General features: G+C 41.4%; 1 protein-coding gene across 1 annotated transcript in view; it reads right to left on the reverse strand.

Moving 5' to 3' along the window:
• Nucleotides 1–2,614: 2,614 nt before the first annotated feature.
• Nucleotides 2,615–22,361, reverse strand: part of EXOC5 (exocyst complex component 5) — a 76,226-nt gene continuing 56,479 nt past the window's right edge. Inside the window, exons 10-18 of the mRNA XM_073610780.1 lie at nucleotides 21,654–21,736; nucleotides 15,502–15,711; nucleotides 14,625–14,772; nucleotides 13,178–13,286; nucleotides 9,958–10,078; nucleotides 9,788–9,874; nucleotides 7,848–7,956; nucleotides 6,276–6,491; nucleotides 2,615–3,344 (exon numbers count right to left, since the gene is read on the reverse strand). Of these exons, the coding sequence (XP_073466881.1) occupies nucleotides 3,156–3,344; nucleotides 6,276–6,491; nucleotides 7,848–7,956; nucleotides 9,788–9,874; nucleotides 9,958–10,078; nucleotides 13,178–13,286; nucleotides 14,625–14,772; nucleotides 15,502–15,711; nucleotides 21,654–21,736 (1,272 nt within the window). The 3' untranslated portion in view covers nucleotides 2,615–3,155. The remainder of the gene's footprint in view (nucleotides 3,345–6,275; nucleotides 6,492–7,847; nucleotides 7,957–9,787; nucleotides 9,875–9,957; nucleotides 10,079–13,177; nucleotides 13,287–14,624; nucleotides 14,773–15,501; nucleotides 15,712–21,653; nucleotides 21,737–22,361) is intronic.

Consider the following 22,361-nt stretch of genomic DNA (forward strand, 5'->3'; position numbering starts at 1 on the left):
CAAGATACTAAGCTTCTGAGCATCCCCAGGACCTGAAACATATAACAATTAGCTGTACAAATAAGTTAAATGTAGGGAAAAATACAAAGTGGCATGGGTATGCTTTGTATTGACTAAGAAAATACAATGATGTAAAATAATTTGAAGGATAAATTACATAGGACTTGATACTTTTCTTGCTTATGTTGTCAAAAGAGCAGTAGTAATCTGCAGTTATCAATGCAAAATTAGCTTCAAAGCAAAACTGCAGCCAAACAGCTAAAATACACGTGAAATAAACACATATGGGCATGCCAAAGTTTTAAAGATAGCTAAACCCAAGAACAAAAATGTAATATACTGTATTTTATCCAACCTTAGATGTGGTGGCTGTATTAGTTTTCATTTTCATTAAGTACAGAAAATACCTATTGATTTTTCTAGAAGTGCAGTGTTCTTGTCACTTACTGTGAACTGAATTGCAAGAAGACATTTGATCTTTTCTGAGTAAAATGCCAATCTCATGTAATGGAGATAAAGTAGACATGTTTGAAGTCCAGTCTGGGTGACAACATGGATTCCTCCATAGATACAGTGGAGGAATGAGTGTAGCCATCCAGGGACAGGAAGAGTATTATTTACAGGATTGGATCACCAGGTGTTACCAAACGGGGAAAAACCTGAAAAAAAGGAAAATACTTATGCAGCCACCACTTGTAAGGTAGATTTGCTTTAGTCATGTTTTGCCACAAAGCACAGCCCTGCAGGTAACAGTCCCATTTCCCATTATACCTTTGCTGTATCATAGGTCACCCATTAGCACACTAGACAATGATTCAGCATCATCACATTCATAATTTACTGTCAAATCTGCAGGCCGGTGACACGGGAAGCTGCACATGACAAGAAAACTGTGGCGCCGACTTCCTAGCTATGCAGTGAGGCATGTGTGGAAATCACAAGACAGGCTGCTGAACAAGATAATGACTATTTGTGCAATTAAAGCATTTACAGACCTATATATTTCAAGTGTGTATTCAGCTGTTTGTCTGGAAGATCACTTTAATTGTAGCTAGTCTACAGTGCTGAAAGCCAGCATTTGACTGACTGCTGTAGATTGTGGTATACTTGTGTTAGTAAACATGCATAGGAAAATAAAAAAGCAACAAAACTGAGATCTTAGAACCCAACTCCACCCAAAAGGTAGCATTTGAGATGCAGGAATCACATCCCTGCTCCTTACACTTCTCAGATGTTTCAAGGCAAAACACCTTCATCTGAACATTCAGGTGAATGTAACCATTACAAGCTTAATAGGAGAAGTATAGGCAAAGCTATTTTGGCTATACTTCTCCTGTAGGTCACAGGAGTCCAGTCCGTTCTGCACTCCTGTAACCCATTTTCAGCCAATAGCGGGCTAAGGTCAGCTGCCGGCTGATGCCACTGAGCCGGTGCAGGCTCTGATAAGATTCTGATCATATGATCAAGAGCCACACAGAAGCCTGGACCGGCACCTGGCTTAACCTCTAAGCGATTTGCCTAGAGCCTGAACCAGCTCCCCCCCCCCCCCCCCCCCCCCCCCCGGGTACTCCAGTGAGTGCTGGAGGGGAAAGCAGAGAGCTGCTGACTGACAGTCATGGCTCTCTGCTCAGAGTGGAGGTTGAGAACTGAGTGATCAGCTGTGTTTGATCACTCGGTTCTCACTACAGAGCTGGCTGGGGATCAATGCTGCATCCACCTAGGTGAGTATAATTTTTTTTATTTTTTGTTAACCCCATACTTCTATTTTACACAAAAAGAAATTGCACTCTCAGATACAAATGGCTGCTGGCAAAAACAATTAGATAAATTGTGTAGAATCAATGCGAGTCTACATTTCCACGCTAAAAAAATGTAAATTATATGTGAAACATATAAATCTAAGTACACAGTCCATATTCCCATCGCACACATTCCTAGAATGAGCTCTAAAAGTACAGGGTGCTGTAGCGACCGCCAGCTGGATACTGGAACCTGCGCAATAATGTAGATATTCGCCAGCACACCAAGGATCTTCAATTTTGTCCAAACGTTTTTAACTCAAGAATGATCACATCACAAAATAACGCTTCGGAGTCACGCAGGACCCCTTCGTCAGGCATGCCTGTCGAAGGAGCCCTGCGTGCCCCTGAAACGTTGCACTACACTATTTTGTGATGAGACAAAATAACAGTTTGGGACGAATTTATGTGGTGGTACACTTTGGGTTTTGAAGTACACGGCTAATAGAATTTCCTTCACCATATTGCTCACAAGTTTAGACTTTTTCATCTGCTTGGGACTGATACTCTTACATTTAGATTTATAGGTTTCACATGCTATTCACTTTAATTTTAAAGCATGGTAATGTAGACTCACATACTTATTTTAAATCAAAAAGGTGCCACAATCCTGCAATGAATGGTCCACATGGTAGAAAAAACCTAGGATGCAGTTGTGTGATAATTGAGGGAGAGGCTGGAGGCAAAACAAATGCCAGAAAACCTTCCCCACTAGAATCTGAGAAATACAAGAAGCTTTAGGGTGCTTTACTCATGGGTGTCCACCCAAAACTGAAAAATTGGTTTTGCATGGAAGCAGCCTTTAGAGCACAGAAAAAAGTCAATAAAAAGTTTATTCTGAAAGAGAACATAACTAAATAAGAGTAGTCAATAAGCGGAGAACCCTCCCAGGCCCAGCTAGGAATGAGATTGATTACACTCAGCAGTCCATTTCTCAGACCACATACCACAGTCTGAAACTAAAGGCGTCACAATACACAAAAACCTTTTCTGTAAAAGTACTGCCATGTTAAAGGCAAATGTTCCAGCCACTCGAAAAATGAGTGTGTCTCACTGCAATAGCAATCCATTTTATGAGAACACAAAGAAAGTGAGGAGTGGTGACCATAAAATTTTACCAATTTGTATCTTCCTGGGAAAAAAAAAAAAAAAAAAAAAGCAACCAAGCAAAATCCCTTTTGCTGAAAGAGGCAGAGCCAGCAGCAAGTGAAATACGGCTGCACTATGTTCTAAAGCCAGAGTAACTGAGCTGCAGAATTTAGAGCAACCTCTACATAGGAAGGAGAATGTCCTGTGCCATTTTCAAGCCACGCATTGGCATAGAATTTAATACAATCTCAGTATGCAGTTAGCTTCTCAGCTGAAGTGTCGAGCAAGGCGTGAAGATCTGTAGTCTGCTCTTAGCTGCACAAAGGAGTGAAGGATATTCTTGTCCAGGCAGGCCAGCTGCTCTCCAGAACACATTTGCTTTAAATTATCTGGGGCAACTACTAGAAGGTTGCAAAGGGAGTGCAGAGTGTCAAAAAGTTGCAGCACCACGGTAATCTGCAGGGTAAAGGTGGGAGAGTTTCTATTAATATACAAATGAAATGCACAGATCGGATCTAAAATACAAAAAGTCATTACAGGTGTAAATGCAAGATCAGTATTTTTTGCATATGCTACATTTGATGGTCTCTTTATCTTTAACAAGAACTTATATAATACCAGTAAAATGATAAGACAGTCTCTCCTGGACTTTAGATGCAGTTGAAAAATAATTTCCATTGCGTTTTTCAAATAAACTCCCTTGCATCTTTAAAGTGACATTAAAAGGTTCATTCAAAAACTAACAAAAAACATGTCATACTTACCTGCTCTATGCAGTGGTTTTGCACAGAGCAGCCCGATCCTCCTCTTTTCGACTTCCACGCTGGTGCTCCTGGATCCTCCTCTTCAGCCAGTGCCCCAATAGCAAACTGCTTGCTCTGGGGGCACTGGTCCGTGCTCGCTCTAAAGTCCCGCTCTGTGTGTCCATAAGACACACAAAGCCGCAGCTCGGCCCTGTCTCCTGCTCTCTCCTCATTGACTCACTGGCTGTGATTGACTCCTATCTAAATTGGTCCTAGCATGTGTATGTATGAATGTGAGTTATGCAGCTTAGATTGTAAGCTCCTTAATGGCAGGGACTCATGTAAATATACAATATACAGTATCTCACAAAAGTGAGTACACCCCTCACATTTTTGTAAATATTTTATATCTTTGCATGTGGCAACCCTGAAAAAATGACACTTTGCTACAATGTAAAGTAGTGAGTGTACAGCTTGTATAACAGTGCAAATTTGCAGTCCCCTCAAAATAACGCAACAGCCATTAATGTCTAAACCGCTGGCAACAAAAGTGAGTACACCCCTAAGTGAAAATGTCCAAACTGGGCCCAATTAGCCATTTTCCCTCCCCGATGTCATGTGACTCAGTGTTACAAGGTCTCTGGTGTGAATGGGGAGCAGGTGTGTTAAATTTGGTGTTATCGCTCCCACTCTCTCACACTGGTCACTGGAAGTTCAACATGGCACCTCATGGCAAACAACCCTCTGAGGATCTGAAAAATTTTTTTTTTGCTCTACATAAAGATGGCTATTAGAAGATTGCCAAGACCCTGAAACTTTAACAGAACAGGATACAAAATAAGGTAGTACTGAGTATTACCAGGGAGGCGGACTTTTTAGGCTAAGAAACAGTGGAGAAGATATAGCAGTATAAAAAAATATACATTTATTGAAAAATACAAATATCTAAAAAACAATGACAATTGTAATATATAGCATCTATGATTATTGTGCAGTGAGCCCTTGTATGTCTACACGTTTCACCGTTAGGCTTCCTCAGGACACGGCCAAGGTTCACAGATGAGACAGAGAAGGGAATATGTCTCTCTATCTTAAATCGGAATGCAAAATCATGCAAGTCACGGTAGCATGAGAAAGTTCAATCAGCAGTAAGAAAGTATATTAGATATAGCTAAATATCTCAGCAGGGGCATGTAAACAATATTCCTAATTAAGGGAGAAGCCATTAGAGGGAGGAGGGCCAACACCGGATGCATCACTTAGATCCTGGATTTAGTATCAGCAATGCTAAAGGCTCAATACAATCTCATCGCTGCATATTCAGGATACAAATAATCCAGCGTACCCCTGGGAGACAGCAATACACTGCACGCTTTTGTGTCTTTAACAGGACAGGTTTCACTAAGAACAGGCCTCGCCATGGTCAACCAAAGAAGTTGAGTGCATGTGCTCTGCCTCATATGCAGAGGTTGTCTTTGGGAAATAGACGTATGATTGAAGCCAGCATTGCTGCAGAGGTTGAAGGGGTGGGGGGTCAGCCTGTCAGTGCTCAGACCATACGCCGCACACTGCATCAAATTGGTCTGCATGGCTGCCGTACCAGAAGGAAGTCTCTTCTAAAAATGATGCACAAGAAAGCCTGCAAACAGTTTGCTGAAGACAAGCAGACTAAGGACATGGATTACTGGAACCATATCCTGTGGTCTGATCAGACCAAGATAAACTTATTTGGTTCAGATGATGTAAAGCATGTGTGGCGGCAACCAGGTGAGGAGAACAAAGACAAGTGTGTCTTGCCTACAGTCAAGCATGGTGGTGGGAGTGTCATGGTCTGGGGCTGCATGAGTGCTTCTGGCACTGGGGAGCTACAGTTCATTGAGGGAACCATGAATGCCAACATGTGACAACTGTGACACATTGAAGCAGAGCATGATCCCCTCCCTTCAGAGACTGGGCCGCAGAGCAGTATTTCATCATGATAACGACCCCAAACACACCTCCAAGATGACCACTGCTTTGCTAAAGAAGCTGAGGGTAAAGGTGATGGACTGGCCAAGCATGTCTCCAGACCTAAACCCTATTGAGCATCTGTGGGGCATCCTCAAACGGAAGGTGGAGAAGCGCAAGGTCTCTAACATCCAGCAGCTCCCTCTCGTCATGGAGGAGTGGAAGAGGACTCCAGTGGCAACCTGTGAAGCTCTGGTGAACTGCATGCCCAAGAGGGTTGAGGCAGTGCTGAAAAATATTGGAGGCCACACAAAATATTAACACTTTGGGCACATATTTGGACATTTTCACTCAGGGGTGTACTCACTTTTGTTGCCAGCGTTTTAGACATTAATGGCTGTGTGTTGAGTTATTTTGAGGGGACAGCAAATTTACACTGTTATACAAGCTGTACACTCACTACTTTACATTGTAGCAAAGTGTCATTTCTTCAGTGTTGTCACATGAAAAGATATAATAAAATATTTACAAAAATGTGAGGGGTGTACTCACTTTTGTAAGATACTGTATATGTAAAATAGTTGGCGCTATATAAATATCTGCAATAAATATCCAACCTACTCAACAGGACACTATAAACAAGCTACGTGATATATGATCTATGTCTAGACATTACAGTACAGAAACTGAAGCAAACCTTAAATTCCTTGGCGCACTTCCTATACTCTGCAACATCGCAGATGGCAAGCATGCCTCCCATAGAGCTGTATGAGAACTGCTGGAGATGTTCGTAGATAAGGCGATGGAAGCGGACGCCCAACTCCATCAGCAGTGTGTCCACATTCTTCCCATCCAAAGAGCTGCGTATCTTCTCTACTTGCTTCCGAAGATAAATGCAAACTTTTGCACAAGCCTGTTTGTAAATAAGAATTGCAGGGGCTTTGAGAACAGGCAGGAAAACAGGATACACTGTAATTCTATTCAAAAAGATTAAAGATGATTATTTACATTGTGTGAGGCTTACCTGTAGGTAAAATGAATATCTCTAATTAAGGCACCATTTAGGAGATATTCACACTGGATGTAGCTGCTGAAGTCACTGGAGCATGTGCTCTCAAGGTCCGGCATAAGAGGTCTCCTGCGCATCGCGGCTCCGGCCACTCACACAGCCAGAGTCCACGAACCCGGAAGGAAGACCAGGGGGAAGATGGAAGCCCTGTCAATGGCGACAGCGTGCCGCTGGAGGGCTTCGTTCTAAGGTAAGTATTTCATAATGTGCTAGGATGCAATGCATACTTGACAAAGGAGGCGCCCCCTTACAACCCCGTGGCTTGTCACTCTGCCTGAAGGAGACATTGCTACCACCTCCGACTTCCTCTGCGGCTTCATCAATCGTACATGACAGCCAGTTCTGCCAGCATATGGCCACAGAAGCCTTCTCACCTGACACAGCCATCTGCTTACCTAGATGTAAGTTTTTTATTAATGTTTTAAATAAATGACTTATGCTTCCATTGATGTTTGGGCTGCAGCTCCCCTTCTGTTTTTTCACATGTGATACATACTAGCACATTATGCAATTGTCTTACAGGGGAAGGTTTTTTTTTTTTTTAATTGCAATGGTTTACAACCGCTTTAATGGCTGATTACATTTTTAAAATGAAAGTATTTTCAGTGTACTAAATACTGTGTACTTATGAAGGTAACCACTACTGTATTAGGCTTGAGTGGTGTTTACCTTAGGTCTAAAGTCTAGAGATCTTACCACGAGTATACCTCAGATATAAAAAAAAAAAAACTGTTATGTGGTTTCTCTATTATCCACCATTGATAACTGAACCATTAGTGTTTGGTGGGCTGACTTTGTAATTTTGTGAATACTTGTTTTGAGCTGGGCTGCTAAATACTATTTTTCTAACCACAGCACTTTAAAGCACTCGACGGTAATAAATTAGTATCAGCAATCCCGTTTTAACCAGGTGTACATGGACTCAACAGATTGTGCAGTTCGTTGAGTAAGGACATTTTCACCTACTCTTCTTGCATCCTACCATTTGGAAGAGACTGGAAAATGCAATATCAGGTGTATGACAGCAAAACCAGCTGAGAACTGTTGCCTACAGACATTTATATTGCTGCTTACAGGCAATTGTGGTTCATCAAGGAATCGGATTCATATTACTTTTTCAGACTTTCCAAGACCCAACACCCTTGTCAACACTTTATTTAAAGTGGCCTTTTTTTTTGTAAAATTCCAGATATAACTTACAGTAGTGTATTGTATGAATACATTATTTTCATCCTCTGGTTTGAAGTCCGTCTTTTTCTGTTCAGCAGCCAAGATCTGTTTCATCTGGCCAACCATGCAATTTAGTGTCCTGTAAGTAAATATATATAGTATATAGAAACTTTTATATGGGAGAAAAAAAATAAGACGTGTCCAACCTATCACACTTACATTATTCTACAGTTGTTAACCTTCATAAAACCACAGGGAATGTTTTCATCTAGTGTTGTGTAGTTAGGATACAGGCTAATTTCACTAAACAATATTGCATGTGATATTTAGGTTGCGACCACCACTGTTGGGCTCCATTCACACCTTGGACTTCCGTGTTGCAGGCGGAATCGCAGCGATTCTGCCCGCGAGTCGTAAAAGCCGCAAATCGCAGGACGCCCTTGCGATCCCCGCTATTTTGAATGGCACCAAATCGCGCCGCGATTTTGCCACGATTGTCGCCTGAATTGCAGTAAAACGCGCAAACAGAATCGCGGAACGCCGACGCCCAAAAGAAGTTCTTGTGCTTCTTTTGGGCATTGGGCGATTCTGCCTGCGCGTTTTTACCGCAACTTTACCGCGATTTGTCGGGCACATCTGCAGCAAAATCTCGTTGCGATGTGGTGCCATTCAAAATAGCGGGGATCGCAAGTGCGTCCAGCGATTTCGCCCGCAAAATAAAACGCCAAGGTGTGAATGGAGTCCAAGGGTTACATTCTTCCCACTGACCGACAGTGTAAGGGGCATTTCTTCCCTCTGACCAAATATGACTTATTTCTAAATCAAAGGAAAGGAAGCTGCACTGAAAACAAGCGATATGAAATATGCATATATCAAAACATCAAAAAATATAAAGATTTCAAAAACCACATACGGTATATAGCTTGTGAACAATAGTTTAACACCCATGTGTATCAAAGTCCATGTGCAAGTACACTGATATGCTGATAACGTTCTCAAAGAAAAATGAGAGTTTGCGCAAGATTGAGACAAATCCTCTTCATGAGTGTTCAAATGGGGATAGAAAGCATAAAATCACCAATAGGGTCACCAGATCGTTCCACTACCACCTAAAAAATGATTACCAGATTTAGTGGACCCTTTAATTAAAAAGAGAGGTCGATTAGGCATGTGGCCACACACCCTGGCCAAGGTATTCCCAGGGCTCTCCCGCAAGGTCCACTTCAGAATAAGAATGTGGGCTGTAATTCAGTGCGGAAAATTGCTGGTGGACCTACTCCAGTACAGGGGGGCTGCCAGTTACAGAAGGAGCACAGAACACACTGGCAGGCTGCAGCTGATACAATGTTCAGGTCTTTTCTCTTTGCAGCTCTTTGGGGGAAAGACCTGAACATTGTATCAGCTGCAGCCTGCCAATGTGTTTGTTCTGGGATCCTCCTGTGACCGGCAGCCCCCCCCTGTAGTGGAGTAGGTCCCCCAGCAATTCTCTGCACTGAATTACAGCCCACATCCTTAATCTGGAGTGAGTGGACCTTGCGGGAGAGCCCTGGTAATACCATGGCCAGGGTGTGTGGCCAAATGCCTAAATCGACCTCTCTTTAATTAGAGGGTCCACTAAATCTGGTAAGCCCGCATCTTATTTAAGGTGTTGGCGGCATGATCTGGAGACCCTATTGGTGATTTTATGCTTTCTATCTCCATTTGAATACTCAAGAGGATTTGTCTCAATCTTGCACAAACTCATATTTCAGATCACTAGTTTTTAGTGTGGCTTTTGTTCCTTTGATTTACTAGTTTTGGTCTGTGAAAATTTCTTGTACTACACAATCCTTTCACCACCATTTGTTGTTTTTCAAGCATAGTTTTTGTATTGAGGTAGTATAATTTATTTTTAACAGGCATTTCCTCAGATCTGAAAATAAATTTAAGGGTTTCTCTGGTGTAAAGAGGTTGAGAAAGACTTGTCTAACCTGTCAATTCCAGTGTCCAGTTTCACTTCCATCTGCTCAATTATATCCTTCTTCTTCTGCAGACATTCGGTAAGCTTTGGAGAGGAGCTGTAAACACAAGAAGAATCACAGAATTAGTCTGATACAACAAACCATTCCAATTTGGTAAAGAACAAAAAAAAAACTCCTACCTTATTAAAGGCATTAAATGATCATTAAATTGTTTATCAAACAAATGGAAAATAGTGTTGGCCTGATGTACCACATCGAAGAAATATAGGTTGGCATTCTTTGATTCGGGAGAAGGGATTGCTGGGGGGTAAAAAACAAAAAAAACAAATCTTATTTATTGACGAAAAGTGAAATCTAATACACACTTGCCCAAATCTATCAATGTAATAGGAATCCACATTGTTTTATAAAGTTGCAGATTTGGCTGGGGGGGTTGATGTCATCCCTTTCCTCAATCAGCTGTCAGAGTTCTCCTCACCGAGCTCTGCAGACTGTAACTTCAACTCTCCGCCCACTTTTTTCTGAACTCTCAGACATTCTTTAAAAATTCAGCACTTTGAATGGATGCAGAGAAGAAAGGGCTGCAGATAGACAGACACAACTTATGTAGGAGGATTTGTTTCATCTCTATGTATCACCTGAGGCCAGTCACTTCACTGGGTACATGTAAGGCTTTACAACCACTTTAAAGGCAGCCAATAGAGGAGTTGTTTTTTTTTCTTTTCAACCAGCGGGTTGAACAAAAAAAGCTAACCCAACTCCTCCATCCACACATTCAAGTTGGATGGGGAATCTTCCCCACTGTGTCATTGTATTATGACAGCGGGGATACTTCCCTGCCGTCACAATACACTGATCAGCATTGCAGGCTATAGCCCGCAGCACTTATCAAATGTGAAAAATCTGAGCCAATTGGTTGACCAACTGCTGTACAACCATAGTGCCCACACTTGGCTCAAAATTTGGCCTGTCCCTGCTGAACAGATCAAAATTTGGCCTGTCCCTGCTGAACTGGTCGAATTTCAATCTATGTTTTAGAGACAGTAGTCACAGGCAATAGACAGGCAAAACTTTATGAACACACTGATAATAGCTGACACTGTTCAATGTAAAAAATCCTATTTTATATACAGTGGGGATGGAAAGTATTCAGACCCCTTTAAATTTTTCACTCTTTGTTATATTGCAGCCATTTGCTAAAATCATTTAAGTTCATTTTTTTTCCTCATTAATGTACACACAGCACCCCATATTGACAGAAAAACACAGAATTGTTGACATTTTTGCAGATTTATTAAAAAAGAAAAACTGAAATATCACATGGTCCTAAGTATTCAGACCCTTTGCTCGGTATTTAGTAGAAGCACCCTTTTGATTTAATACAGCCATGTGTCTTTTTGGGAAAGATGCAACAAGTTTTTCACACCTGGATTTGGGGATCCTCTGCCATTCCTCCTTGCAGATCCTCTCCAGTTCTGTCAGGTTGGATGGTAAACGTTGGTGGACAGCCATTTTTAGGTCTCTCCAGAGATGCTCAATTGGGTTTAAGTCAGGGCTCTGGCTGGGCCATTCAAGAACAGTCATGGAGTTGTTGTGAAGCCACTCCTTTGTTATTTTAGCTGTGTGCTTATGGTCATCGTCTTGTTGGAAGGTAAACCTTCGGCCCAGTCTGAGGTCCTGAGCACTCTGGAGAAGGTTTTCATCCAGGATATCCCTGTACTTGGCCGCATTCATCTTTCCCTCGATTGCAACCAGTTGTCCTGTCCCTGCAGCTGAAAAACACCACCACAGCATGATGCTGCCACCACCATGCTTCACTGTTGGGACTGTATTGGAAAGGTGATGAACAGTGCCTGGTTTTCTCCACACATCCTGCTTAGAATTAAGGCCAAAAAGTTCTATCTTGGTCTCATCAGACCAGAGAATCTTATTTCTCACCATCTTGGAGTGCTTCAGGTGTTTTTTTTTAGCAAACTCCATGCAGGCTTTCATGTGTCTTGCACTGAGGAGAGGCTTCCGTTGGGCCACTCTGCCATAAAGCCCCGACTGGTGGAGGGCTGCAGTGATGGTTGAATTTCTACAACTTTCTCCCATCTCCCGACTGCATCTCTGGAGCTTAGCCACAGTGATCTTTGGGTTCTTCTTTACCTCTCTCACCAAGGCTCTTCTTCTCCCCCAATAGCTCAGTTTGGCCGGACGGCCAGCTCTAGGAAGGGTTATGGTAGTCCCAAACATCTTCCATTTAAGGATTATGGAGGCCACTGTGCTCTTAGGAACCTTAAGTGCAGCAGAAATTTTTTTTGTAACCTTGGCCAGATCTGTGACTTGCCACAATTCTGTCTCTGAGCTCTTCAGGCAGTTCCTTTGACCTCATGATTCTCATTTGCTCTGACATGCACTGTGAGCTGTAAGGTCTTATATAGACATGCGTGTGGCTTTCCTAATCAAGTCCAATCAGTATAATTAAACACAGCTGGACTCAAATGAAGGTGTAGAACCATCTCAAAGGATGATCAGAAGAAATGGACAGCACCTGAGTTAAATATATGAGTGTCACAGCAAAGGGTCTGAATACTTAGGACCATGTGATATTTCAGTTTTTCTTTTATAATAAATCTGCAAAAATGTCAACAATTCTGTGTTTTTCTGTCAATATGTGGTGCTGTGTGTACATTAATGAGGAAAAAAAAAATGAACTTAAATGATTTTAGCAAATGGCTGCAATATAACAAAGAGTGAAAAATTTAAGGGGATCTGAATACCTTCCGTCCCCACTGTATAAAAGTATATAGGATAGCATGGCTGGCTGAAACATAGTGCAGATCTCCAGTAATTTTGTTTTGAATGACTTACCCAGTGGTTTTATTAAAAAATGAATGCAGCTGCAATAACCACCTTATCTCCAGAACTATCCCCCACTGATGTGGCACTGATGTCATACCATTGTAAAAAGAGACGTATTCATGAGTATAATAAAAAAAAAAGCTGATTGGGATACAGAGAGCAGGGTAGGGACATGTACAATTTGTTAAAGCACAGCTCTAGCTTTTAACAAGAACCCGTGCTTTGTCTATGAGGGGCACAGCAACCAGCTCACTATAAACGGCATCCCCATCTGCTGCACATATTCGCCTTTCTTTCACTCTCCTACCCCTCCCTCCACCCTGCAGAGAGAAAGCCCTGTTTAATCTCCAAGCTACAACTCCCTGTACCCACGTGACTGTACAGATTGCCTATCATCACAAGGCAGGATTGGGAGTGAATCACATGCTTCCCATAAATAGAAATACAGAGTATATCTTTGCTTCAAACCTCCTAATGGACCTGAACCTATTACATTGGTCTATACACTAAAATTTAGAAAGACTCAATAAAATAGAAGAGAATTATAGATCTTACCCGCCAAACCTATTTCCAAGGCGTAGTCAATGTGCTCAATGCATAAGTAGTCAACAAGAATTGAAAATATTCTAAAGGCATTTTTTGGAAGATCAGACGGATCTGAAAGCTAAATAAAAAAAAAAAAAACAATAAAATACATATACCTGTATCAACCATTACTTAAATTATAATTTCCCTGTGCTCCTATTGCAGGGCTTTCTTTTCACTTGTCCTGGAAGAAGTGAGTGGGAAATATCTCTGGTAGTAGGCACAGACGGCAATGCAAATCTGACAGTCTCTAACCCTTCCCCACTCTATCCAAAACAAAATTAAGACAAACCAATTTTACTGGTGTTAAGCTTTAAGAAGATGCATAAAAGAAAATTACACCAGCGGTCGCCAACCTTTTTGGCACCAGGGAACGGATTCAGGGCAGCCAATTTTCCCAGGGACTTGTGGGGGGTTGATATTTCTGACCTCAGTCCACCTTCACACTACAACCCCCCTTTACAGCACAGTTCCCCCTTTATATCAGTGTCCACAGTCCCCCTTTAAAGCAGTCCAACAGTGTACAATTTTCCCAGGGACTGAAGGAGGGAGGGCTTGGGAAAATTCACACTTTATATCAGTGTCCACAGTTCCCCTTCACATTACAATGCCCCTTTACAGTGCAGTCCCCTTCAGTGCCCCTTTAGAGTGCAGTCCCTTTACATTAATGTAACAGAGACTGCACTGTGATATATAGGAGACTGCACTGTGATATAAAGAGGACTGCACTGTGATATAAAGGGGACTGCACTGTGATATAAAGGGGACTGCACTGTGATATAAAGGGGACTGCACTGTGATATAAAGGGGACTGCACTGTGATATAAAGGGGACTGCACTGTAATGATTTCAGTTTTAAAGGTGCAGTCCCCTTTATATCACAGTGTCCCTCTTTACATTATTGTACAGTGCACCTAGCAATCACAGTGCCCCTTGCAGAATCCCCCCCACCCCTTTCTCTCTAACATCACACTGCCCCATTACCCCCACTCCTTCCTATCTAACATCACACCACCCCATTCCAATCTCTGCCTCGCCTGCACAGTCCTACCTTTGTTGAGGGTAGCGGCAGTTTTCATCCTATCAGCAGAGCAGGGGGCATAAGGAGCTGCGGATCTGGACAGAGGGTGGGAGCTGCCCAATTTATTTTAACAAGAGGGTGATTACTCCCCCTCTGTGCAGATCTGCAGCTACCGGAAGGGGACACAAAGGTTGAGTGGCACCCCCACACAGCAGCAGTTAAGCGGCGACCACAATCTGTAATAGTCCTGTCCAGGCCGTGGTCGCTGCTCACCTCCTGCTGTGCTGCCTGGTCATTAAAAGGCCACAGACCGGCACCAGCCTGGGGGTTGGGGACCCGTGCTTCACATTTCTAGTTACAAATGACTGTCAATATTATGGTTTTGCTAAAATATACCTTATGGCATCTTTCAAAGGCATGCTTGGTTTCTTGCAATAGGTTTACCACCACTTCTTGTGCTAAAAATGTCTCGCCGTGTGTTTCTATACTCGATCCCAAAGGAAAAATTGAGCGCTGACGAAATTTCTCTTTCAGGTCTTGAATGCTGTTGCAAAGAATAAAAGAATATTTTTTAATAATGTGAAGATTTTGTGTGATCCAGCTATTTATATCACCTAGTAATTCTATACATTTTTTTTATCCAGCAGACAATATGTAGTTGTCACAGTATAGCTGTGCAGCAATAGAACAAATTTATATTTATAAACAGGGCGCTCATTCCTTCTATTGTAAGATGTAAACCAAGTGTTACAACAGTTCACTTTTAATACAGATTTCTGTTACTTCTTGGATGGAGGCATCCCCTCTGTAACAGAATGAAACCTACCATAACAAAGCTCTTATATAATTATTAAAGTGGAACTTTAGTCAGAAAATAAGGCCCCTTTTGCAGGTATAGCTATGTAAAACATTAAAAATATTGTTTATACTGTTTAAATTCCAGTACTACACTGGTTCACCCTGCTCTGCACATGCTCAGTTGTAATTTTTAGGCACTGTGCCGAATATGTAAAGGCTGATCTGCTGACAGCCTAAAGATTTACTGTTGTTCAGGGGCTCTGGGCTTTGGCAAAATGGCAGCCTCCAGCAAGAAGAAACAGGAACAATGCTGGAGGCAATTTACAGCACACACACTTATTTTGGTAGCATACTTATAAACGTGGAATGTGTGTTTCCTTGCTGAAAAAAAAAAAAACTTTATTTTTTATTATGGGTAAAGTTTCACTTTAAATAGTTTACTGATTCTACTGATGTATGTTTGTTTTTTACCTACCCTCCAGTTCCAATAGACCTTTTTTGATGGTTCTTAGAATCATAATAGCGCTGTAAGATCATTGAACTTCGACTTCGCAAATAAGCAATTTCTACATCAACGTAGTTTTCCAAATATGAGATGAAAATTGATTTGATCAACTTGGACAAAAAAGTCTGTTTGTCTGTTCCCAAATTGAATTCCATTAGCTTGGTAGAGAGACTTGTAGTTCTGTATAACAGGAGAAACAAAAAGGCATTAAAAACATTGTACAAATCTGTACAGTACATTTAGTATTAGACGCTGAAGAACTAGAGAAACCCCCAGTGGTTTAGTAAAATATTGAGGAGTTCCTGCTTACTACAGCCAAAGGATTGGCACGGTATGTTAACAGAGACCTTTTCAATTGATTGGAATACTGTTCAGATATAACTTAATGAGTTCTGCCTTTTGAGAATATGCTGCCCTAGAGGACTCACTTATCTTTAGCGATGCTTGTTATAGACCCCTGGTGCCCAACCTGCGGCCCTATGAGGTGAGGCACACCAGTTTGTAGTGGAAGCATTACTTTCTGCCAGCCTCATGTAACATGTTCCCAGTTTCATATTGTCTTCTGCAGCATATCCCCAACTGAAAATATAGTCTATGCACACTCTCTGACCCTCATTTCCTCTAATAGGCCTGCAGTTTCTGACAGTCCTCTCAATTATTACATATATTGAACATTATGTTCGACCCTTTGGTGATGTCACGGGCTGCCTTGAGGCCCCCTTTAGTTCCTAAGTTGACAACTACTGGTACAGACCATGCATACAACCTTCCAGGCATTTGGTTTGCCTTAGAGGACTCTCTGCTGATCTTCATTCTGCCTAGTATGGGATTCTGCAAATCATATTAGAGGCAAAAGTAAACCTACCAGGGATAACATATATCTGATCAGTATTACTATAGTCTGTTGTCAATAACCTAAGAGGGATCCTACTAATGAATACAATAAGGATAAGGATGAGGGTACACTCTTGACATTACCACATTTCCTGGTTTCATTAAAATAGTAAAAAAAAGAAAAAAAAGAAAAAAAAAGAAAAAAAAAAAAAAAATCGAACACAAATTAAGAAAAGAAGTCTTGAGTAAAATGATTACGTGCATAATTAAAAAAAGCTCAATTAGCTCAAATAGAAGTCCCAGCATGACCCTTAAATCTCTAACAGTATCACTTACAAGCCTGACTACAACACATAACTAATCAGAACACTTGGACCTTATAAAAGGCATAAAACAATTAATCAGACTAATCATTTGACATGTTGCAGAAATTAGGTAAAGCTGAACTGCGGCAAACAACTAAATATACAGTGAGGAGAAGTCGTCATCCCTGTGCTCTACCCGCTAGTAAGCATGGTCATAAGGTTAGACTGAATACATTGTGCAAAGCCGTAAACCCATGACACTTCCCTGACCCATACTGTCCTTTCCTCTGCCAGTCTGACTGTTGCTGGGAATTCAGGTACTGCCATAAAAACTATGATTTTTAATAAATACATACATGGATTAAATGGTGTTTTTAATATTAGCCTTAAAAGATAAGTTCATCATTTTTTTTTTTTTTTTTTTATAATTTTTTTTTACTAAGAGCCTGGAAAGCATTGCACCAGCGATCAGCAGATCGACATGCAGGACTCCTGCTGACTTATCAGTGTCTGCTCGTATTTCGTATGGTCAGGCAGATACACACCGACAGGAAGAGACAATCAACTACCAGAGCACTCAACAGCACCTTGGTAGTTCACTGAGAACAGTCGCAAAGGCTGACGGTACTTGTAGGTTCCCATTCACAGGACTCTGGACGAATTACATGACCGGGTGGACGGAGAGGTTTTTTAAAAAAAAGTTTCAGTGAGTTAAGGGAGAAGATCCCCGGCTCGCTGTCACTAGATGTAGAGGATTGGGGAGACACTGCAGTAGTGGAAACATGTTACATTTCCCACCCTAAAAATTGGTGGAACATGTAACATGTTCCCAAAGGTGAACATACCATTTAAAGTGATCCTGTCACTATAGTAAAAACTTTCCCAGCAAAGCTGATGCTGTGCCCCCCTGAATACTACTCTGATCATGGACAATGATTCCTTGAATTCCAAGGGGAAGCTGACACTTTCAGGAGTGTCAATCTTCTTGGTACATCGCAGCTCTCACTGATTCCTCCTGCTGACTTCCATGTCATTACAAAGAGAATGGCACTCACAGAGAAGTCTGGTTTCCTGTTGGACTTTGAGAGATCATTCTCCATGAACAGTGATGTTCGGTGGAGCAGACAGCAGAAGAGGTTTACATTCTACTTTTACAGGCACAGTATAGATGGGAAAGTTTACTATAGTAACAAGGTCATTTTATACTCCACTTACACACTGAAGGGTGACAGCCAATAGGGTACTTTATACTGTATGCATGTAAAAATGTTGCACAAAGTTACATGCTTACAGTTTACAAGCATCATTTTACACAGGATCCTGCTACTATCAAGATCCTGTTTAAATATAAATGAATCGCCATTAATGTTAGTGATGCACCAAATTGAAAATTCTGAACCGAAACCGAAAATTCAGGATGCATTTGGCCAAAAAACGAAATATATATATTTTTAATTGTATTACATTCGACTTTAATTAATATACTGAATTTAAATTAATATGAATTTATTTTCAGCCATTATCTTCACCTTTTTTTCTATTTTCAGTCAATGATTGTCTGCACCTTTTTTTCTATCAGCAAAACGCAGATAACCCTATTTTTGGTGGCCAATATATTGCTACATCCCTACTTAATGTGCTGAGTGATGAAAATCGCTCGACAGTCTCTTTATGGTAATAAGGAAAAATAGCATTCTCATTTCTCGAGAAACTCTGTTGCAGTACACTGCCTGCTGTCCCCATTCCAGAACAATACAAAATATTGCAATCCACAACCACTTTTTTTTTTTTTTAAATAAATGGTGTGACAGCGATCGCCCCTACCACTGTGTAAATGGAGATAGAAAACAAACAGGGTTCTCTCTAACGCAGAGTGAGTAACTCTGGAATATTCATTCTGATTGGAGAAAGGTGATTTTTCAGCTTTCTTGTGGTTTTGTAATTCCCGGATTGTGGTCTGGAGATTGGAGGTTTTAAAGAGCTTTTTAAAAAAATAAGCCTCCAACTCCCTGTCCAGATCTTACGGGGGGGGCAGCAGGCTGTGAGCATGTGTGCACAGCCTTTGAAATCATATGCTTGAGCATAGACTAGGGCTACAACTGGGAGGCAGGAGGTCCCTGCCGAGAGGCCAGGGTGTGGGCCAGTGCTGCAAGTTTGCACTGATCAGGCCGATACCTGGAGTTACAGTGGCTGCAGGGAGCAGAGTGTGAACATTCTTGTGTACTGAGAGTTCTGCATTCTAGGCTGAGAACTGTGTAGTCTGAGGTAAGCTGCTATATATAGCCAGAATGCTGTATTTGCTTTAAATGCCAAGTGAAGCTGAAACCCCTATGTGGAACAGTTTATTTTGTAACAAACTTTGCTTTATTTTGAATAAAAGTGGGAAAATCAGGCTGTAAAAATGCACTTTCTAGTTGATGTGAACTCTATAACAAGCTCTACACCATGGAGTTAAATTCCCCCATTATCACAATGAATAAAAGCTTTCCATATACCTTCACACAAAGTATACACATTAATTTGCTTTCCTAAGTGCTTGTTGACAAAATGCTTTTGTGTTTTTGTTAAAGTGATACTAAAGCTTTGATTTTTTTATTAAAATAATAAACATGCTATACCTTCTCCGTGTAATGCTTTTGCACAAAGCAGCTTTGATCCTTCTTTTATGGGGTCCCCTGCAGGCGCTCCTGGCTCCACCCCTTCAGTGATTGTCCCCATAGAAAGCAACTTAGAATGCATTAAGGTAAAAAAAAACCTTCAGCCTCTACATCCACTTTATGAACGCAGTGTTTTTTTTAGGCCCCATTCACACATGGCGATTTGGAATAGTCACAATTCTGCCTGCGGCCTCGAATTGCATGGCAATCGTGAAAAACATGTGTTTGGGTGGAATTCATTCAAACGTTGTGCAATTTTACTGCAGTTGTTGCGTGACAGGAGCTTCTTCTGGACGACAACCGTGCATAGGGCAGCCCATTGAAGTGAATGAGTGACACACGGAATCGTGTGAAAATCACCCACGCAAAATCACGAAGTGAGAACGGGGCTTAAAGGAATGCCCACACATGAATGTCGGGAAACATTGGCCGGTTCAATAAAAAGTGGCCAACGTTTGGTACATGTGTATGTCAGCCGATCCGACAGAAGCCGTCTATTTGGCTGCCTTCTGTCAGACGAGCATGCTGGGAAACCAGCAGCCGACCAGTTCCCGATCAGCACTCTTAGCCAATGTCAGAACACAACAGCTCAGCGGGGGAGATCTTTGTACTAACGTTGGATCATTAATATAGCGGCTCCGACCAGAGCTGTCAGTGTACCAGGCTTAAAGGATAAGCTCACCTTTAGAAGCACGTTACATTAACATTTAGGGTGTAAGAAGTAACATGCCCCTATAGGCCCACCTACTGCCGCCAGCACCCCCTGCTCTGTGGCAGTAGCAGGGGATTATCTCCCTGCACCCGCTGTCACTTTCTGAAAACAGTGCGGTTATTTTGGCTCTGCTCACACAGTCGTGTCATTCATTCATAGTTTCTTGTGAATAAATGGGGAATAAATGGGGAAAAAAGAACCCTCGCTCAAGACACCTTTTTTTTGTCCTCGCTCAAGACACCTTTTAAAGTTTATTTTTATTTATTTTCTATTCTCCATCCATCCTGTCGGGTTCAGCCTCTCCCAATTCAGAAGACCCCCCCATATAGGCTGTAAATCTCCTGAGGAGTTTAAATGTCACCTTGATCCAGAAATTGCTAAGGACTGCCGCACAGTGGCATACACTGTGACTGCGTGTTACCCCCGCAGGGGTTAAAGAAGCTGGTGAGTGTCTGCATGATCACAAGACAAGACACGAGCACCCGGTCACCAAAATTAATACAGGCAGCAGATGCATGTATGGTTACACCTGCCTAGGTCTAAAGAAACACCAAGAATTTTACAAGGACTGTTTAAAATCACTTGTGTTGCACTGAGCACCAGTCACGGTTTATTTCATCCAGTTTATTACAAGTGTCTGATAAATAATTTTTTATGTCAATTAATTTTTTATGTCAACAATTTATAAGTATTATATATATACACTATTTCAACCGCACTGAGCACAAGTCACGTATTATATGTGGTTTTGAAACTTTATTGAATATACGTAGCACAGTCACTTTGGACGTTGCCAATTGAGATTTTCCCTATCCCTTCCACTTCCAATCCCCCCCCCTTCCACCCCCATTTAAGTGGATCACCTTTCATATGGTTATTTGGTTTATATGCGATTCATATGGTATCCATTAGTTTTATTTAGGACAGCGCCACACCCACTATTAACCCTTTATTTACTGGCTGTGACTGACAGTAGCGGGAGCCAATGAGGAGGGAGAGACCTGGGAGAGCTGAGGTTCTCGTACACATGTCTGGATCGAGATGGGGCTCACGTAAGTTTTGGGGGGGGCTGCTGCAAACAGAAGGTTCTATACTTTCATGCATAGGATGCATGAAGGTAAAAACCTTGAGCCTTTACAAAACACTTTAATGCAGGTTTTTCAAGAAATCGCACAAAAGATGCAACAAGCAGAATTCTTCAAAAATGCAGTGCGCTGCACTCTAACACAACACACTAATATGATGAGTTTTATAGATTATTAAGGGAACAATATTCCCTGTGGTTTTAGCATGCTATGTAGTGCACAGTGCAGTTAGAAAGCAATGGTGTGAATAGGTCCTTAGGCCTGAATAATCAAAGTGCTGAATCTGAACAGCTAGCAAACAATCTGCGTTGAATCTGCATAATGTGCTTCCACTTTAAGAAGCAACAGAAACAGAAAGTGGCAAAGCAACAATTCAGCAATGCAAACACCACCCACGTTATTACATATTCCAAGACAGCAACTTCAGATGTATTGCGCCTGCAGCTATTACCTTGATATACACAACCCCTCCCTTCCTCACCCCTTAATTCTGCAGTCAGATAAATTTACCAAACAAATCGATTTTTACCTTGTGTACAGATCATAGAGATTCTTAAGATACTGCTCGGCATCCGATTTTCTACATTCTTCCAGCTGCTCTTTAACAAAATTCTGGAGTAATAGTGGAGACATTTAAAGAAAAATCTTAGACAACTTCAAGAAACAACGTTATCTGTGACCTGTAAAATTAGTCACAGGATGTGTAAACAAAATTATAAATGGTTATGTTTTCTTTTCATCTTAATGTAAATAAGCTATTCCTAATCTCATGCTTTATCAAGCTGCCAGACAAACAACTAGTGATGAAGTCAATCAGAAATGAGAAATATTTCAAACAGGTAAAAGATGTGCAAGGGATTAATGAAAGACCCCAGGCATCCAGAATGGTGAATGTTTTGTAAAATATTACCAAACTCATCTGCTTTCACAGGACTGAAAATATGCTTAAAAGGTAAATAAACCCCAATTATCACTTCAGTGTAAATCAGCTAAATACAATCCAGGTGCATCAAAACAAAGGCGCTCATTGTCTTGCAGTTTATTTTCTATATAAAGCAGCCTGAGCACGAGTAGAAAAGCCTGTATACCCTTGCCAGGCATGCTGCAGAGAAGGACCCTTGTTTTGAGTGGAAGCGGTGATCTCTCTGCAAAGGTCCAACATATTCCAACTAGTGAGCCAAATCTATAGAGCTGCAATCAGCAAATCTTATGCACCCTGCTGATTAAAGCGGTTGTA

This window comes from Aquarana catesbeiana, linkage group LG13 (assembly GCF_042186555.1).
Source record: "Aquarana catesbeiana isolate 2022-GZ linkage group LG13, ASM4218655v1, whole genome shotgun sequence".
In the NCBI taxonomy this organism is placed as follows: domain Eukaryota; kingdom Metazoa; phylum Chordata; class Amphibia; order Anura; family Ranidae; genus Aquarana; species Aquarana catesbeiana.